The sequence below is a fragment of the Mercurialis annua genome, linkage group LG1-X, assembly GCF_937616625.2.
Source record: "Mercurialis annua linkage group LG1-X, ddMerAnnu1.2, whole genome shotgun sequence".
In the NCBI taxonomy this organism is placed as follows: Eukaryota; Viridiplantae; Streptophyta; class Magnoliopsida; order Malpighiales; family Euphorbiaceae; genus Mercurialis; species Mercurialis annua.
In genome coordinates this window covers 56,500,147-56,520,231 of record NC_065570.1, presented here as the reverse complement: position 1 = coordinate 56,520,231, position 20,085 = coordinate 56,500,147, and the positions used below count along the sequence as shown (strand labels likewise).

The following is a 20,085-nucleotide window of genomic DNA, read 5'->3' as shown; positions in this document are numbered from 1 at the left end:
TATAATTGAGAGAAGGCAGCGTGAATCACGTGGGAGAAATTCTTTCTTATTGATGATGCCATGGCACGCGTGCCCTCATCCTATTAGGATGGTATTAATGTAAAGTTTTTGTTTTTTGTGGTAGAAATGTTAAATAGGTAACTTAAATGGCAATTGATGTAATTGGAGTCTAATTTTTGGTAATTTTGTTATTTTCTCAAAATAAAATACTTCATTCATCCCATAATTATAAAAAATGACTCTTTTTAACTTGCACGTGAATTAAAAAATATCATTAACGTTACATATTATTTTATAATAAATTTAAAGTAATCTTCACATTTATTCTACTTTGTATATTTTAATCCATTTGTATTAAAATATTTAATGAAACTATCAATATTAGCTCATATTGTTAATATCATATAAGTAAGTAAACATATTTCTGTCGTAAATCTTAATAAGAGCATTTAAATTATAACTAAAAAGTTAAAATTTCTATATTATGAAGCAATTTAAAATAATTATATTTTTTATAATTATAGAATGGATGGAGTATATTTTAATCATTTAAGTATTTATTATAAATTAGTTAATAATTAAATAATTAACCAGAAAAGTTTATGATATTATCTACCTAATTTTATAAAATTTAGGGTTAATGTCATAAAAAATTCACCAACTTTACACGTTTTTTCATTTTCATGCACGAAATACCACTTTTTCTCAAATTCATGCACGGTGCTGAGGTGTCACGTCTCCATTGGTGTAATTAGCTGAAGTTGAGGTCATTAGAAAAACGAATTTATCAATTTTTTAAATTGTATCTTATTATTTTTAGTAATTTAAATTTTCAGGACTTAGAAAATAGATGTATCAATACTGTCAAAATTATTTTTTTTAAAAAAAATTACTGTCCATTTATATAATTATAGATAGATAAAATCATTTACCTTTAAAATAATATTATCTCAATAAGTATTTTGATAAAATTGTATGTGGACCGACAAATCTGAACTTGACATAGCTTGCATATCTTGCCAATCCGAAAGAAACTAAAATTGAATTCTTTTTACAAAAATTATTTTCCGATGTAGTACATTTACAAGTATTTTTACATGAATTTGAAGAAGAGACATGGGCAAGAATAATAAAAGAACAAAAGAAACCTAAAAACTAAACATCTTTTCTTTTTTGATAATTAACTAAACATCATATATTGCTGCATAAATGTCTCTTCAAACAAATGACAATTATATAATATCAATTAGTTATAAAACAAAAATGAATTGATCTCATTGTCCAATATGTTTTTGATAAATTTTCTTTTTGGTATTATTAGAATCGTGCTAGCAAATGTCCAAAAACTTCCTGGTTTTAATGTTTGCACTTTAGTTTTTTCCTTTCAAATATCAAGACTGACAAGAAAATATAGCTTGGCATGTTTTTATATGCAAAATATAAAATTAAAAGGACAAAAAAGCTGTTTAGAAAAGGCATAATGGTAAAAAAATCCAAACACTTATCACTTATTGTAATTTAATTTAAATTTTTTAATATTTATGATAATAACCAAATTGCATTCTTTTATTGCAATGATAGTTTCTTGATAATTTGGAAAGGGGAGGAGCGCTTGTGGGAAGAATCGAACCCACGACCTAACAGTTTACTGCTCAGCGCTTATACCATTTGAGTTATAGTTCATTGGTTGTTGCAATGATAGTTAAATTGGTGGTCAAACTTGTTATTTCAATTAGGCTAGGCTATTATCATTTTTTGATGAATAAATGATATAGAAACAAAAAAAGTGATAAAAAGTTCAAAATTATTCAAAAAAATTCGCACAAAAAATGCAATTTGACTATTATTGTAACGAAAAAAATGCAATTTAATTATTATTATAAAAATAAAAAAATTTAAATGAAATTGCAAAAAATCTTAAAAATTTAGATTTTTGTCACTATAAGACCTGTAGAAAAATAGATTTTCATCTTATGTAGAGTAACTATATCAAAGTTTGAATAGCACCTGCATGAATAGAGATACTCTACCAATTCATGGAAACTTTATTAGTGGTTGCTTGGGAGTAAGAGGGAAATAGGAGCAGAGTTAAACTTTTTGTTTGGTTGGTTATTTGATATAGTTTCTATATGTTATCTTTTAAATTGTTTCAATTTTTTGTCGGCAGAAAATAATTTATCTTAAAAGTCTAGATAAGGAAATAATTATATTTCAAAATTTAATTTTTAAATTTTTTTAATAAAAATATATCATTTTTAATAATTAATTAATTTTTAAAAAAAAGGTTTAATGTATTAAAAATTCTAAATCTTTCCTAATGAGGTCAATTCTAACCAAATTTTTCAAAACAACAAATTTTAGCCAATTTCCAATAAATATATTTTAATTTTAGCCAATCACTTATTTTTTTAAAAAAATATCAACCTTTTTGATTTCTTTTCCAGGTTTAATCATTTAAAGAAAATTGAAAATATTCAAAAATATTTAATATTTTTTAAAAAAAGAATAAATAATTGGCTAAAATTAAAATTTATTTATTGAAAATTGTCTAAAATCGATGATTATGAAAGATTTAATTAGAATTAATCCCGAAAAGTTTGGTTTAAGTATTAAAAAAAAAAAGATGTAAAAGCAAATTTAACTATTGGTATACAAGTAATAAATCCATATATAACTAATTTCTGATAAATATAATTAAAAATATCGTTGACAATCTATCCATGAAAATGTCATAGGCCCATTGGGCCAAATCTAAAAATATTAAGGCTAAGCTCATAATTTTTTTAAAAAAAAAAATCAGTTTTTTTAATATTAAAAATCGTGTAAAAATCTATCAAAAAAAGATTAAATGTACCATCTATATCTCAAAATAAGCATATTTATATAAAAACAATATTCTTCTTTAAATGTGTGAACATCTCATTGGTTTTATTTAAATTAATAAGATGTTAACACGTGATAAAATGTGCATCTTATTTTAACATACCTATAGACCATCTCTGGACCACCACCGTCGGCTGGCCACCACCTTTAGTGATCGACCACCACTTCCGGCGATCAACCACCACCTCTGGTCGGCCATCGATGACCGCCAACTCTAGGCGGTTACCGACCACCTCCAACCGATCACCGACCACCCCAGACGATGATCAAGGACTGTTGACCGATGGTCAATGTATGTCAAACTTTAAAATACTTTTTTTATCCCATTTAAGAATGAACAAATGACTTTTACACATAGATTAAAAAAGCATTAATCATTGTAGTTTTTTTTATTTTACCCTTATTAATAATGATTATGTAATTTGTGTATAGATCAATAGTCATTGGTTATAGAAAGAGAAAAGAGTATAAAAGAGGAAATTAAATTGACACAAAAAATATGGCATTTTTATGTGGGACAATATAAAATAAAATATGTCCGTTTTTAAACAGGACAGAGGAGGTAGAAATTGAAAAATAAATATTTTGCTCCTTTTATGACTTAAATCCATGGCCTCATGATGTTTATAACCATGTATTTTACCATAAAGGCAAAAGTTTGTTGTTGTTAGTTTTCACCAATATAAAATAGGCTTAATCACTAAAAAAGTCAAACCTTTATGTCTTATGTCAGTTATAGCCAAAAAAATTTAAAATCACCAGATTTAGCCAATTTTGCTATATTTTATTTCTTTTTCAGCCATTTTTTAATCGAACCGGATTTGTTGCCTACATGTCATACATGTCACTTCCAACTCATCAAATTAGTTGATATCGCGACATCCCAAAATACGCCAACCTTTACGTCTAGTGTCAGTCATAACTAAACCTTTCAAAATCACCAGATTTAGCCAATTTTACTATATTATGTTTTTTTCAGCCATTTTTGAATCGAACTGTATTTGTTGTCATGCCAGCTAATTTGCTTAATTGGAAGTGACATGGATGACATGTAGGCAACAAATCCGGTTCGATTCAAAAATGGCTGAAAAAGAAACAGAATATATCAAATTTGGCTAAATCTAGTGATTTTGAAAGATTTGGCTATAACTGACACAAGATGTAAAAATTTGGCATTTTTTGGTGATTAAACTTATAAAATATATGCACATCCTTATTTATACCTGACTTTATGCCAAGTTTACTTTAAGAATACTTTCAGCAAAATGTCAATTATCTTCATTTAATATTTTTTTTAGAATTATAAATTTTAAATAAATTACTTTAAATATTCTAAATTTATTTTTAAATTTATTATCAACTAATTAAGAAGTGTAATTTACATTGAGTTACACTAAATTTACATGAAGTTTAGAATAAGTTTTCATTTAGTTAATTCTAAATTTACATTAAATTTACTTTCGTAATATAATCACTTAAAAAAATGCCAAGCGTTGTTTATGCTTATTTATTGATATTTTACATGTATAGTTGATTTCAAGTTTATATGGGAACAAATTACGACAACTAATATTTAAACAACAAAATTAAATAAAAAAATTCAATAAAAATAATAAAAATATTTAATATGAACAAAGAACCATATATATTTTTCTCTAATTCTTTTATTCTACGACCTAATAAAATCTAGAGTTGACAATAAATTAATTCATGATTACAAAAATATATTATAAACTAATAAAAAGAATATTTAAAATACAAAGTTGATATATGAGTACATAAACAATATCAATGTCTATTTTAAAGTTGATTATGAGTTGTTTCATGTTGACTTAAGTGTGTGTGAACACACTGTAATGTGAGAATTCAAAATAAGAAAAATGCATTGAATTCCCATACTGATATGAAGTGTAACTTATCATAAGCTTATATGAAGTGGTTTACTCACATGGGTTTAGCAGTAAGGGGTACCTAATTATGTAAGTGGGTTAGGAGTAATTTTTTTATCGATTTATCACACGCGTGCGTTGTTTGGTCGGCCGGCCTGGTCTAATCTAGTTGGAGCACTTTATTTTTTATAACATTTTTTTTATTCTGTGCAACATATACAATCCCTTAATGACTGTTTATTATTATTATTTTTGGAAACAAATTTCGAATTAAATGAAATTTATTTCTTTGCCCCCTTCTTGTTTTTCTATAAATAGATGTTCTCCTCTCATTTATTTTCTACATCAAAACCAGAGCTCATTTCACCTTCTGTGTTATATTTTGTTCTTGAGCAATACGAATAAGTGTAATTGAGCTGTTACCACAGTGTAGTGGTATCAATACTGTTCGGCTGTTTTATCCTAGGGACGGCGTGGTTGATCGCCAGCTTTGTATCTTCGAGATGAGTCATGAAACGTTTAAAAGAAAGCGACCTAGTATGTGACTCAGCTTTTTCGGAATTCAAAGTTTCAAACAACAATTCTTCCAATATTTCATGATTATAAAAACACGTGATTAAATAGTAAATGTATATTTAAAATGTAAAGTTGACAATGAATCAATTTATAGTTATATAAACACACAATAAAATAATAAATAAATATTTAAAAGATAAAGTTGACAATGAGTTGATTTATAACCATATAAACACGTGATAAATTAATAATTATAAATTTAAAATTTATAGTTGAAAATGAGTTGATTCACGGTTATAAAAACATATGATAAACTAATTAATATATATTTAAAATTTAAAATTTACGACGAGTTACTATCAATGTCTATTTTACAGTTGACAGTAAGTCGTTTTATAATTATAAAAATATATGATAAACTAGTAAATAAATATTTAAAATTTAATTGACAAATAATAAATTTATGATTAAAAACACACATGATAAACTAATAAATATATAATTAAAAATGAATTAGACTCATGATTATAAAATTGGATCATATGAGTTAGATTCATGATTACAAAATGGGTTAATGTCATAAAAATTCACAAATTTTACATGTTTTTTCATTTTAATCACGCAGTTTAAATTTTTTTCATTTTCATACACGAACTATCACTTTTTTTCAAATTCATACACTGTGCTGAGGTGTCACGGTTTCATTAGTGTAATTCGCTAAGGTGGAGGTCATTTTACACCAATGAATAAGTGCCACCTCAGCACCGTGCATAAATTTGAGAAATTTTGTTAGTTCGTATATGAAAATGAGGAAATTTAAACTGTGTAATTAAAATGAAAAAATATGTAAGGTTCATGATTTTTTTTGACATTAATCTTACAAAAATGCATCATAAACTAATATTGGTCATGGGCTGTACTTTGGGCCCTAACTATGAATGGAAGCTCATGTGATGTCCAGCTTGTAGTTTACAGTTGGCCAAAATTGGTGAATCGGAGCCCAATTAGAATTACAGTTTTCACCAAAAATATCAGACTGTTTGTCCTGCTTAGTTCCAGACGACTCCTACTCCGGGATCTCCAATAACTTGACAGTCAAAAGTTAGAGATGACGGTCTTTCACTTCTTCAACTGTGCGATTCTCACCTTTGGTCCTCACGCCGTTTACTACTCCGCTACTCCCTTGTACGTCGTTTAATTCTTATAGATCTATCTATCTTCTTCCAATTTAGTTTCAGTAATCGGATTGAATGGCTGTTAATAGATTTTCTAATTCGTTTTTTTTTATTTAATTAATTTAATTTTAGGTCAGAGTATGATACACTCGGGACATCTGTTAAAGCTGCACTTGTTTATCTAGGGACAGCATTAGTAAAGGTATTTAATTAATTGTGGATATTATTGTTATTAAACGCTACTATTTATTTCATTGATGCTTTTTATTTCAATCATATTATGTATTTTATAAAATGATTGTTTCTTTGAATGCGTTGAATTGGCAGCTTGTTTGCTTGGCTACATTTCTTAAGGTTTCAGAGAATGATACTTTTGATCCATATCAGGTATTTTTGAGTATTTATTCATTCAAATTTTATAATGATGCAATTTCGATTATTACATTTATGGTATCAGATTGAAAAAAAATGTGATGATGATTTTGTTAAGTCCGAAATCGGATGATTTGCCTTATAACAGAAAAATCATGTGGCATTTAGTGGTTATAGAATTTAGAAATCATCTTTTTCTGTTTATTATTTAATGTTCTTAGCATGTGGTTGAATTTTGTTGGTCTATGAGATAAGTATGGATTTTTTCTTTTATTTCATTTTAGTTGCTTTTTATTTGGCTTACGCATTCTTTATGATTTGAGCTGATTTTTTTTTGTTTGTTGATAATATTTTCTATTTTCAGGAATTGTTGAAAGCTCTAATTGGTTTCATTGATGTTGCTGGGTTATACTTTGCCTTGACTCAATTGACTCACAGGAATATCTCTCAAAATCATAAGTTTCAAGCTGTTGGTCTTGGTGAGTATATTTATATATTCTTTATGTTACTTCATTTTAATATTAATTGCACTGTGAAATTTAGTTTCTGAAGCCAAATGAAACTGTTTTATTTAGTACTTCAGCGTGATCTCGTAATTGGTTTCAGTTCCGTGTCTGCTTTAAATATTGATGGCTTAAAACTGCTCTGGGGATGCACTATGCATCCCCGTGTGATCCCTAATGTATGCATTCTTATCAGTGAAAATATGGTTCATTGATCTCTTTGTGAATCCCTCAAAAAAAAATTAATTTCACTTGATCTCATTTATATATATTGCCATTGATGCTGGTAAAATATTTCCCACTATATTTCAGGATGGGCTTTTGCTGATTCTGTTCTACATAGACTGGCACCTCTTTGGGTGGGAGCTAGAGGACTAGAGTTCACCTGGGATTACATTCTGCAAGGCCTCGAAGCAAATGCAAACCTGGTATATTTACTTTCTGAGTCAGCAATGTTTTTGTTGTTTTCATCTCCGATTTCTGGAAGGACATTAGCTTATTTTAGAGAAGTAGTGGAAGTTTGCAAGTTGAAATTGGTTGATGATGCTGCGCTGCTGATACTAAAAGGAAATATCATTTGTTAATATTGATTAATATTCACATTTGTTTATCTTGATTGATTTTACCTTTGTTTATCTTGATCGATCTAACATTTGTATATCTTGATCAATATTCACAGTCGTCTATCTTGATTAAATTTCTACATCAACTCTTTCTGAATTCAGGTGCTGAGTATTTCTCTTGCTGCATTGGGATCTCTTATGTGGCTTCGGAAAAACAAACCCAAGACTCTAATTCCCATAATATATGCATGTGCAGGCATGGTGGCAACCATGCCATCCATCACAAGGTATGCACTTTGTCCATGTCACATGACAGCGTTCAATAATTCTGTATTTTGTAAAAACACATGTCAGCCCTTTCACTATAGCCTCTACAATGTTGAAGCGTTTGAATCATAGCAACTGGATAGTTGCTCATTTCATCGTAAATTTGTACTCTTTCGATGTCTAGTTTCTTCCATTTTCTTCGGAACTATACTTTTCCGGGATTTGCGTAACTATCTAAATTCTAAAATCAGCAAAAACAGAATTTATATCTTCCTAATTCATCTTGCTAATGTCTTTCACAGCTATTTGAGAAGAGGGTTGGGGTGGCATTTCCCAGAAGTCGTAGGCTTTGAACTGTTCACCTCTCTTGTAATGGCTTTTATCAGTTGGCAATTATTTTCTGCATGCCAAAGACCCTCATCCTGAGATAAAGTCCAGAACTTTTATCTTAACACTTGATAGAGGACATTAGCGTATTGAAGAAGTTAGTTGTATGGCTATCCGACATCTCCCATTGAGGCTGTTGTACTGATTCGTTTAAAATTTTGCAGCATCTTTTATTTTATTTTATTTTAGAAATGATTGATCTGTAACTTTTGATTTTTTTGAACACCTGAGGTAAGCTCTCTAAAGACTCTTTAAATGATTCTCAATGCAAATTATATTTATTTAAATTTCAGAGGGAAATACAAAGTGTTTGCATTGGCTGCAAATCACTGCAGAATGACATGTTAATGTAACTGAGTATCAGAGCATCTGAATAGATATCAGTTTATGATTAGTTAAAAGGATGGTATTCAGATTTATTTAATATAGCTTATGCTTATTCGTTTATTAGTACATTCGTAATACGAATCTGTCAGTCCTATGCATAGCTGGCTATGAAAATTGTGTAATGGAAAACCTAAGCAATGAAGCAGCAATTAGCGAAGAATGAAATTTATTACTTGTGAATGCATTGTTTATACGTCCAAAAACAATTTAGTTTACATGAAATTAAAAATATTGATAGAAACAACAATAATGTGGCCATGAAACACCTGAATTCAGCTAAAGGGTTTAATCAGACTCAGTTTCCTCAAAAAAGGATTCCATTCGGAGAAGAACAAATCCCAAAGCAACTCCAACCAAAACAATACCATTCATAGAAGCAGCAATTGTGAAAATCTCTGCAATCTTGTTGCATTTCGCCGAGAGTGCACCTCCGCTTTTTCCATTCCCATTTGATGCTGCCGATGCCTTGATCGAGCTAACAAAATTTGCAAAGCATTGCTCAGTACATACCGGCATGCCGAGAGAAACGACTCCGTTGTTGGCCTTGAGACCACCGTAGGAATTGAGTCCCCTTATGTACACCACCTTGTTCACACTCTTCTGGGTGGCCTTACTGCCGATGCTGATAACTGCACCGCTGATTCTTGCCGGGGTAAAGACAGCTGTTGTTGTTGCCATTTTGTACTGCGACTGAAAAATGAAAAATTAACAAAACTTAGGAGAATTGTTGGATTTTGCAAAGTAAAATATTGAGATGAATTTGGAGGAGAGGTTACCTTTTGTTGTTGGATTGGAGAAGTTGGAAACAGAAGGAGAGGAGGCAAAGTGTAGATTTGTATTGGGATGAAGTGGGATAAGGTTAGAAGCCAAATGAATGGCTAGCAATTCAGAGAAATAGATGGACCTTATAAGGGAAATCTCCGAGCCATATGCTAGCAAAGCAAATGCTTACGTTGGCAGCTTGTGCTATACACAAGTAGCTGAAAATGATTTTTCCCCCCTTTAAAAAGAACATTTAATTGACCATATCCAGCCATGATTATGGTCGATTAACCCCCATTTTTTATGTTTATATTGTTTAAGAAACAACTTAATTCCCAATTATACATTAAACAATTAATTTTTTAAAGGATTTAGCAAAACTAAAGGTGCTTCTCTTTTTTTATTATAAGGAAAATGTAGCTATCATATTTGATGCCATTTCTGAGTTCTAACACATGAGTGCAACTCTTTGACACAGTAGGAAGTACATAATTTTACCGAGCTTTCACACGTCTCCTGAACAATCTCGGTACATTTGGAGTAAAACGATTCCATGTTTCAGAAGCCTAAATGGGAAAGAGAAAGAACCATACACTACACATCAATAACTCAGAACGACATATATCAGAGGTCCAAATGGAAAAGAGGGAGAACCATACACATCAGTAATTCAGAACAAAATTACAGTTTAACCAAGCGCCTAGTTGCTAGTAATCAGTTAGATAAGTCTCAGACATAAACATGACTGAGATCATATATCCATAGACAAGGACCATACTATGAAACAGGCAACGCCAGAAATATTTTAAGTCAGACCCAAAGCTAAAATTTGATCCATAGATTTACCCTCACCATCAGATACCCTAGAAACAGTCATCTTCCGAAGTTCTTTGACAAGCTCGAGATGCCAGGGTCACTGGTCATCCTGGTAAACACGGAAGATGTTGACATCCAATATGACAGTATCATGCGTCTTGCCACCTGGTTCAAAAATACACACATCAAATTCCTGCAAGTCATTTGCCATGGCAAAATTCTTCCACCCGCCAGAAAGACCTCCACTGTTTTTCGACTTCTGGTAATAGAATTTGGTGGCCCATTGGTTATCCTTCCTGCGTAGGATCACGTCTTGTTTTTCCAAAGAGTTGAGGTGTTTAGATGCCCATCCTGATGGAATTGACTGACAGAAATAGCACCATTAATATAACTAATAATGACGCCAATTACATGGGAAGAACTGGATAAAATACAGAAATTAAAAGATAAAAAATTCAGAGGAATACAATATAAGAAAAGGATATACCATGTAAAATCTCCTGTAAACATGAGTGGGTTTCATAATTACCATGAAGCCCTCACTTGTTAATGCAGTTAATGCCAATTTCACTACATTCTCTTTCTCTTCATCTGATATTAGCCTTCTACTTGATATAAACGGAACGTCGTGTACCACCATCGGACTGACAAACTCAGTATCTGGATCATTTACAAACCCTAAAGAAGTTTAACATGCATGGAAAGTCTGTCAACTTCACAATTCTACATAGTCAATAATGAAGGATCCACATTCCCCATAAATCATAAGAAAACGACATGCTATGAGAAAGATAACTGAATTTTTTTGGACAAAGAAGACGGTATAAACTAGATAAATCAAAATGAACGACAAGATCAGTACTCCCCAAGTGAGAATGACTAAAATGAAACAACACAGACGCCTAAAATATGCAGTACACAAGTTAAATAAAATGAACAATTTCAAGATACAGCGTGTTATTTATGCAAAGCAACATTCTAAACTCTCAGATGATTAAAAATTATACCCGGTTTTGTCTCCACTTCTTCAAAAGAAGTAGATTGTTCTTCATGAGTATTTTGAACACACTCAACTTTACTCCAAGCCCTTTTAGTGGTCACTGGAGAGGCCATGACAGGTTTCCTTAATGGCGATGTGCCAATGTCATTATTTGCAGATTTATCAGGAGTAGGGGCCTGAACAGGAGTATTAGGAGAAGGAAGAGTAGCTTCCATTGAAATTTCTCCAATCTTCCTCTTAATTTGGCTGCCCTGTTCCCTATTCTCACATCTTCTAACAAAATACGAAGCTGCCTTCTCACACATGCTGTGACCATCGAACATTAGAACATCAAAACATGAATCGCCATTGTACTTGAAGATCAAAAGATCATTTTCTCGTAGACTATGGTCATTCACAAATGCATCCCAACCATGAGTGAAGAAAACGATATCATCATCCGTCGTGAGTTCAACTTCCCACATTTTAGCGCTAGGACCTTTAAGAGTAATGATATTAGGTAATTTCTTTCTCAAATTTTTTGTAAATTGTTCCGGGATTGCCTGCAATGTAAACACAGTTAGAGATTTTAATCTGAAAGATCCAAATACGGAATCATAAATCTTACAGCTAATCTAGTATAGCAGCTAAGTCAGACACTGAAATCAGATTAACACATTTTCATTCTACTTATTTTAATTTCAATTTATTTACAAAATATAAACTAGATTAACCAGCTTTGCACTTTTTTGTGATGCTATTTGATGGGTATGAAAAACCCTAACCCCACAAAAAAAAAATGAAAAAAAAGAGAGGATCAGAGGTTAAATGTACATGAAAAATGAAGAAAAGAGGAAACTTACAAGGCGTTTATGAAAACCAGGATGAAGAAACTGAGAGAAATGGAGACACTGAAAATGGGTCCAATAAATTTCTTCTTCCCAGCTTCTAGTATCCCTGTATGAATCTTCTTCTTCTCCCATTTTTCTTTCTCTGATTCAAACTGAAAAATCAAAACTTAAGTAACAGAAAAATAAAAGAAGAAATAAATTCACAATTCAGTGAACTGCAATGATAAGCATTTAATAAAAAGAAATTACATTCCGAAAACTGAAAAGGAAATAAAAAAGATCCACCAAAGGTAAGAGCAGAGCTAAAACGGAAGGAGTAACATTGACTGTAAAGTAATAAATCGCCTGTTACGGTTACCCTTACACCTAACCCGATATCTTCACCAAAACAAACAAACAAAAAATGGGAACTTCACTTGTTTTTTCTTTTATTATTTTTATTATCAGAGATGAACTTCAAACTCAGACAAACAGATTGGGCGTTTCATAGCAGATCTCATACTTAAAAATCCGCCTTAACTTGGGTTTTTCCTTATTTTTTTTCAGTTGTTCGTTTGTAAAATTATAGAGAGATAGTAGTAATTAAAATTAGAGGAAATTATGCATTTTCTTAGAAACAAATTGTAAAAATTTGTCCAACTTTTTTTGTTGTTGCAAAAATATTTCTATAATTTTTTTTGTAAACATACGCCATCTACCAATAATCTATCAATGATTTTCCAATACTCTACCAAAAGATGTATTTTTGCAAAAAGGAAAGATTATAGCATATTTTTTACAAACATTTTAGTTGAAAATAGATATTTTTGTAAAAAATCCTTAAAATTATAGGCTGAATTGCCTTTTTAAAAAAAAAGTAAATTATAGGTTTAATTGCTTTAAAAATTATAAATTTTAATATGTTTTATAATTTTAATACGAATTTTCAATTTTGACAATTTAAGACATAAACTAACACCAAACATTTTTTTTTATTGAAAAGATGTTGATATAGATATTGTAATCCACATCAGCATTTTTTAACAAAAAATTGTTTGGTATTTCAAACTGTAAGAATTTAAAAATTGGTATTTGGTACTTGGTAGTATGAAAATTGAAAGTTCATGTTTAAATTATAAAACATGTTAAAATTTATAATTTAAAATTAAAATTTAATTTTTTTTTTCATACGTTGTCTAAATTATCTTCTCCTTTTCAAAGTAGGCTTATATTTTGAGTAGAGTAATAAAATATTCTATCTTTTTCATCATTGTTTCTACATTTTAAGTAAAATGATAAAATTATGTGAATATTAGTTTCTATATATTTAGCTCAGATTATGTGGCTGGATGTGAGACTCTCAGAGTCGAATATTTCATATTAATGAAAGTTGATCTTTGGTAAAAAAAAAAGTACAATAGTAAATGTGGTACGTAAAAAATCATTCAAAACTACAATTTGCTTACAATCCAAAATCTATCAACCATTCCTCAAAAAAAAAAACTATCAACCAAACTTACTAGGCCTTTCCGGAACTGTAGCCCAAATATGAGAGCAAATGCAAAAGGATGAATGATGAAAACTGCAACAAGCAGAGCATAAACCAAAATGCAAATTCCATCAATTTTCATCTCACTCTTCCTTTTAAAGTGCAATAAATATTGTAATTCATTGTATAGGCCACCAAGACCACAAAAACACAGAAAAACTCCTGCTATAAAGGTTCCTTTACAACTAAATCAGTTGATACATCAAATTTGAATGCTTCTAAGCCAATATCTACTGCGCCAATATTGCACTTAGAAGCTATTCGAACAAAACACATGTTGTCGGGGCAAAACTAATGACTAATCACGAGCATGATACCTCTCGTGCAATAACCAGTCTGTTATGATACACATCAATGCCTCATTCATTGTGCAAGAGGACTATGTTTCCTGGGATACTCGAAAGATGTTAACATCTAGTACAATCACGCTGTCCAACGGGATGCAAGGTTCGAACACACATACATCGAATTCTTTTATGTTGTTATCCAAAACAAAATTCTTCCACTCACCCGCGAAACCCCCTCTAATTGGCTGTTTGCGATAGTAGAGTCGAATCTTTAATACGTAGAATTACACATTGGTTATCCTCATAAGTGATGTGTTTAGACACCCATGCCCGAGGGACTGTCTGAAAACATAATTTCAAACATTGCTTAAAGTCCAAGATAAATCAAAGGAAAATAAAAAATTAGTGAAATGATAAAAGATGTGCAAGCCAAAGTGAAATATTTACCATAAAAAATTGCTTTGATACATGTGCAGGTTTCATAACTGCAACAAAGCCATTGGAGGTCACTGCTGCTTTTGCAGATTTCAGGACATGCATTCTAGATTTTAATTGTTTCGACGTTCTACTTGATAGACCACGAGATGGACGCACAATTTCTGTAACAATGAAGGAAAAATAACAGCATAAATCAACAGTTCCGCACATGTAAAAACAGAAGAAGACATAACAACTAACAGAACACCACCATATGCTTGTAGAAACAAGGCCTTGGTGGATGGTGGCGACACTGCATAACAAGCTAAATAAATTTCCAAAACAGAGAAGTCAAAATGGAAGATAATCTTTTGAATAAAATGAAAGGTTAAAGAATCTACCAGCTTTTCCCTCTACATCCACAGCAGAAGCTTCTACATTCTTTGCAATATTAGGAGAAGCACCAAGAACTTCAGTAGAACTTTCACCAGAACTCTTAGTTTGGCATCCTGTAGTTTTATGCTCTTTATGGTCGCATTTTGTGAGGAAATAAGAACCTGTTTTCTCACACATGCTCTGTCCGTCGAACATTAATACATTAAAGCAAGACTCCCCGTTGTACTTGAAGACCAATATATCATTCTCTTCAAGAGAATGCACTTTTACGAATTCTTGCCAACCATCACCGAAGAGTAAGGTGTTTTCATGCTCTGTTAGGCATACTTCCCATGCAGTACCAGCAGGACCTTTAAGAGTCACCGTATCGGGCAGCTTGCTTCTCAAATTTGTAGTAAATTTTTCAGGGATGGCCTGCAGTTGAATATTCATCATAATCCAGTCAATACAAGCATTATAATAACATTTAGCTATTGTTCAAAATATTAAATCACTTGGGAGTGATGATTGGCCAGCTAGCTAATGAAGTAGCTTTGCTAAAACTATGCAAAACAAACATATGCCGGTCCATCTGCATTGACTATTTGCAGATTTGCAATGTAAAGAAGAAATCTTACCAAATGCTGATCAAAACCAGCATGGAGAAACAAGGAGAAATGGATATACTGGAAATGGGTCCAATATAATTCCTCTTCCCAACTTTTACAATCACCACATGATGCTTCTCTCATTTTGTTTAGTTTCAGGTTTCAACTAACAAGCAGCTTGCTCCAGGCTTCAGGAAATCCAACAGATGAAACCTGTGCAAAATAAAGAAGATTGGGGCAATGCTTAAATTAGTGTTAGAGCTTTATAAGATTTTAGGGGAATTGAATGTAAAAAATAACTCAGCTTTACCTTGGATCCTTTAATGGTGTTTTTCTAGATACCGTATAGGATTAGGACAGCTTTGTACTTGATTGTTCCTATACGTGCGGAGGAGTCCTATTTGAACCAAAACTTTCCTGTTTAATGTTTTCCAAATCCTAAGGCTATTAGGATTAGGCATTCATCACTAATATCAAAGGACAGACAAGCAATTAAAATTTAAAATAATAAGTTCCAAACAAAATGGGAGACAAGCCGGTAGGTGACAATGCATTGAAAACGGGTCGTATAATCGGATTGTATGTGGGAATTAATTTTCGAATGAAATTTCGCCAACAATCTTAAATACTATGAATCATGAAGTTGCAGTGAAAGATCAATTGAGCAGAGGAATAAAGATACATATATATTATATAGCTGAAGAAAATTAGCAATAGAATAAGATGCATGCAATGCGACGCATGAGATGTTATAGGCTGCTTACAGTTCTTGAATGGACGTGGTGGCGGGTGCGAAGTTCATAGTGTCAAAATGGTGAGCACAAAGGCACAGTCTCCTCCCCAAACCACGAGCCTTTCCATTCTACCAGAGAATCCACAGTGAGGACAAGTCAACTTCTTTTTTTTTAATTTTTTTTTTTTTTGAGGAAAAACTTTCTTTTTTAATTAAATACCATATATGTATTCTCTTTATATTAGGTCAATTTCTCTCCTTCTTTCTTTTTTTCTCAAATAAAAAATCTAGCCGTCATTGTACTTCTTGTTTTTTTTTCTCTCCCACTATTGTCAATAATTTAATTTTGAGCAAATTACTACGAGATCTTACATTATTTAAAATACCAAATCGTTAACGGAATTAAAATTAAGACCAAATCATTAACAAAATTAAAAGTGAGGGACCAAATCATTAACAAAATTGAAAGTGAGTTAACAAATCGTTTGAAAGTAAATGTCGAAATTAATAGACGGTCTAATAATTTACGGAATTGAAAATGAAAGACCATTAAATAAAATATTAAAACAAGGAGTATCAATTAATAATTATGATATAACTGGAAAGTTCAAAATAATTTTCTTTTTAATTTTTATCTTTTATAATAGCTATCTTTTTTTTATATTGTTTAATTTTATAAAATATAATAAATAGTCTTGAGGAAATCCTTATGAGCCTCAACTTTCTAAAAAAAATGATTACTCTTATCGAGAAATTCTTATGTAAATTCAGTCTATCACGTCATCCATAAACTAAACCAATCATATCATAACACCTCATTAAAATAAGGGTATTTTTGTAATTTTTTTTGTTATTTGCATACACTTTTGAATAAGGATATGACAAGAATACCCTCATTTTAATGAGGTGTTATGATATGATTGACGTAGTTCACGGATGACGTGGTGGACTGAGTCTATCTAAGAATTTCTCTTATCTTATCATGAATTAGGTAGACTCAGTCACCACATCATCCGTGGACTAACCTAATGACACCTCATTAAAATGATGACAATATTGTAAATTCGTTTATTACTTAATTATTTACACATTTGAATGGTAATATTATAAGATTGCCATTATTTTAATGAGGTGTCATTATGTGATAGGTCATTCCAGCTTTGAAGTTGTCATATTAACTTCAGTTGTTGGAGAAAAATTGTTAGTTGGTTCAACATGAAAATTTTAAGGAAAAACTGCTTAATAATTCTTAGCAGATTGATTCTCTCAGCTAATATGTACTTGCCGTGGATTGCTAAAAACAAAAAAATTATTCAAACATAAGATCATAACTACTGAGAACATTGTCAACGATGTGAAAAATGTTTTGTTTGCCAAGCTCAATCCTTGTATAGATAGTTACTCCTTTCATTTTTTTTAGTTATCTATTTAGTCAAATAAAGTTGCCAATATTTACTTATCCATTTTAAATTTCAAGATGAGTTTAACTATTATTTTTCAAATTTATTCCTTTCTAATAAATGACTCTATGAGTCAATTTACAAAGCATTTATTAAAAAGTAAGGTTATATTAGTATTTTGTTCTATAATTTAAGGCAAAAAGTCCACTTTCTTAATATGTGCAATTTTGGCTAAATAGACAACTAAATAAGAACGGAGGAAGAACTTATTTTATCTAATTAATTCTCTAAACTAATTGTTTTTTGGTTCTTTTGTTTTCAAAGCTTTGTCTTTGTGGTGTAATCCTTTATTACAATAAGTAATAAAGCTTTTTTTAAAATAACAAATAGTCAAATTCACTTTGGTTAGTTAAAATTCATCGACCAATCGATTTATATGTCAACCAAGAATCTGAAGATCAAGAGCTTTCAGCAATAAAGATGGAATCATCCTTTAACGGCTATTAAAATTTTATTTTGTTGTCTGTATATATTTTTGAGTATTTTGTATGTATTTTTTTTATGAAAGGTCTGTGTTGTTCCTATTTATATGAAGGATTTATTTTTTTATTTTCTATGAAGGATTTATTAGTCTTCTATTGGACTCGATCCTTATTATTAAGAGCAGTTATGTAATTTTATTTTTATTTTATAAGACGATCTATGATGTTATCTATATAATTTTGTATATATCTTGTTTTATATCAGGTCATTAAAAATTATTGCATATTTTTTAAAATTATTAAACTATAGCTGCTTAATATTAACAAAAGATTTTTTGTTACGTAGTTGTAAATTATAGTTTAATAATGTTTTTGTTGTTATTAATATAGACTATCATTACATAAAAGGGAGATTTTCAAAACTAACCTACTTTTAAAAATAATTACATAAATTATGATATGATTTTCTAATTACACTCGATATCTCATTTTGAAAAATAATTTCAAAAATAATCTTTGTCAATTAGGGCTTTATTCACATAAACAAACATCCATTGTCTCAATTTTTTTCTCAAATCTCATATCTCTCTTCCTCTCAAATCTCATATCTATCTTTTTTTCTTTCTCTCGAATCTCATATCTCTCTTCCCCTCTTACTCTCAAGTCTCCATTTAATTCTTAATCCATGTCGTTCACGAGCACAAAAAATCGGCGTCGATCAAAATAAAGCTTTATCGTCGTCGTCTTTTCTTCTGATGATGTTGTGTTCAAGACAACTTCATTGTCTCTGATATCGTCTTTCTTCGGATGGTGTTATCACTCGCCTACTCCGTTTAGACAATCTCCAAGGGGAATCATCAAAATGGGAATTTTGGTGACTTCCTTACACTCTCTTTCATCAAAAATGGTAAAGTAATTTTTCCTTCACCATTTCACTTTTTGAATATAATAATATGGTTAATGTATACTTTGATACATATAATTTGTAGTTGTATTTAATTAATTACTTACTTATTAAATAATTTAACGAGATAATCAAAAAAAAATTACATGAATAATTTTATGAAACAATAACATAAAAATCTTACATTAATAATTTTACGAGACAATTAAAAAAATATTATATAATTAATTTTACGAGACAATAATATAAAAACATTACATAGATAATTTTACGACATAATAATACTATACGTAGAATTCGGACGAATATGAGCATAAATAAATTTCTGGGTGTAATTGGTAAAAAGTGTATAAAATGTTAAGAATTAAAAATGATTATAATATTAAAAAGTAAAAAAGTATGTTTTTTGGTGAAGAATTTGGTGATGACCATTGGAGTGAATTTGGGGAAAATTCACCAAATTGAAAAATGATGAGGAAAATTAAAATGGTGACTCCCTTTGGAGATGCCCTTACTTTGTCGTTTTTTGCGAATTTTTATGCACAAATTATTTTACATCTCATATTAATAATGCTTAATTATTATATTGTTCATATAAATAAATCATTAAGAGAAAAAAAATCTTATATTCCAATTTGTTTTGATGCTACTCATTTTGTACACAACGAATTGATTTATGGTTTTCTTAGGAAAAATATATCATAAATACATCAAGTGTACGTGTATTTACACTAAAACCCCATAAAAACCCATAAAAATACGCCATAAAAACACTATAAAAATACACTATAATTACACCATAAAAACGCTATAAATACATCAAACACAAAAAAATCGATAAAAGAAAGACGTTAAATATAAAAAGAAAAAGGGAATTTTTGTAATTAAAAAACTAAAAAAAGCCATTTTGATAAATAAAAAAAGTATGAGATGTAAAGGTGTGAAAAAATGGGGGGTACCGTTGTAATTAAGTTGCAAAATGAAGTTTACTGGGAAATTTC

The 20,085-nt window shown here is 30.2% G+C and overlaps 3 protein-coding genes and 1 pseudogene across 6 annotated transcripts; 1 reads left to right on the top strand and 3 right to left on the bottom strand.

Moving 5' to 3' along the window:
• Nucleotides 1-6,293: 6,293 nt before the first annotated feature.
• On the top strand, nt 6,294-8,842 carry LOC126682357 (uncharacterized). The gene is made up of 7 exons (XM_050378012.2): nt 6,294-6,473; nt 6,596-6,665; nt 6,791-6,850; nt 7,200-7,314; nt 7,651-7,766; nt 8,064-8,188; nt 8,471-8,842. The coding sequence occupies exons 1-7, from the start codon at nt 6,397-6,399 to the stop codon at nt 8,592-8,594; spliced, it is 687 nt and encodes a 228-aa protein (XP_050233969.1). The 5' UTR covers nt 6,294-6,396; the 3' UTR covers nt 8,595-8,842.
• Nucleotides 8,843-9,091: 249 nt separating this feature from the next.
• Nucleotides 9,092-9,875, bottom strand: LOC126682367 (uncharacterized). Its single transcript, XM_050378022.2, has 2 exons — nt 9,719-9,875; nt 9,092-9,632 (listed from the first exon to the last, which is right to left on the bottom strand). Exon 2 carries the CDS (start codon nt 9,618-9,620, stop codon nt 9,228-9,230), a length of 393 nt encoding a protein of 130 aa, XP_050233979.1. The 5' UTR covers nt 9,621-9,632; nt 9,719-9,875; the 3' UTR covers nt 9,092-9,227.
• A 434-nt stretch (nt 9,876-10,309) lies between these two features.
• Nucleotides 10,310-12,953, bottom strand: LOC126682329 (B3 domain-containing protein REM16-like). 4 transcript variants are annotated; one of them, XM_050377978.2, is made up of 5 exons: nt 12,600-12,951; nt 12,363-12,502; nt 11,528-12,062; nt 11,008-11,198; nt 10,310-10,884 (listed from the first exon to the last, which is right to left on the bottom strand). In XM_050377978.2, exons 2-5 carry the CDS (start codon nt 12,480-12,482, stop codon nt 10,618-10,620), a joined length of 1,113 nt encoding a protein of 370 aa, XP_050233935.1. In that variant the 5' UTR covers nt 12,483-12,502; nt 12,600-12,951; the 3' UTR covers nt 10,310-10,617. The 4 variants fall into 4 exon arrangements, with proteins under 4 accessions (XP_050233935.1, XP_050233942.1, XP_050233950.1 ...); XM_050377985.2 differs by having other exon boundaries at nt 12,636-12,951; XM_050377993.2 differs by having other exon boundaries at nt 12,767-12,951.
• A 975-nt stretch (nt 12,954-13,928) lies between these two features.
• On the bottom strand, nt 13,929-16,478 carry LOC126680123 (B3 domain-containing protein REM16-like; annotated as a pseudogene).
• Nucleotides 16,479-20,085: the final 3,607 nt, after the last annotated feature.

Bases quoted from the DNA above. Each gene is read 5' to 3' on its own strand.
- LOC126682357 (XM_050378012.2), top strand. From the start codon at position 6,397: ATGACGGTCTTTCACTTCTTCAACTGTGCGATTCTCACCTTTGGTCCT. The intron at 6,474-6,595 runs GTACGTCGTTTA...ATTTAATTTTAG, and splicing joins TACTACTCCGCTACTCCCTT to GTCAGAGTATGATACACTCG. The intron at 6,666-6,790 runs GTATTTAATTAA...TTGAATTGGCAG, and splicing joins TAGGGACAGCATTAGTAAAG to CTTGTTTGCTTGGCTACATT.
- LOC126682367 (XM_050378022.2), bottom strand. From the start codon at position 9,620: ATGGCAACAACAACAGCTGTCTTTACCCCGGCAAGAATCAGCGGTGCA.
- LOC126682329 (XM_050377978.2), bottom strand. From the start codon at position 12,482: ATGGGAGAAGAAGAAGATTCATACAGGGATACTAGAAGCTGGGAAGAA. The intron at 12,063-12,362 runs GTAAGTTTCCTC...TTTACATTGCAG, and splicing joins CTGGTTTTCATAAACGCCTT to GCAATCCCGGAACAATTTAC. The intron at 10,885-11,007 runs GTATATCCTTTT...TATTTCTGTCAG, and splicing joins TTTACAGGAGATTTTACATG to TCAATTCCATCAGGATGGGC.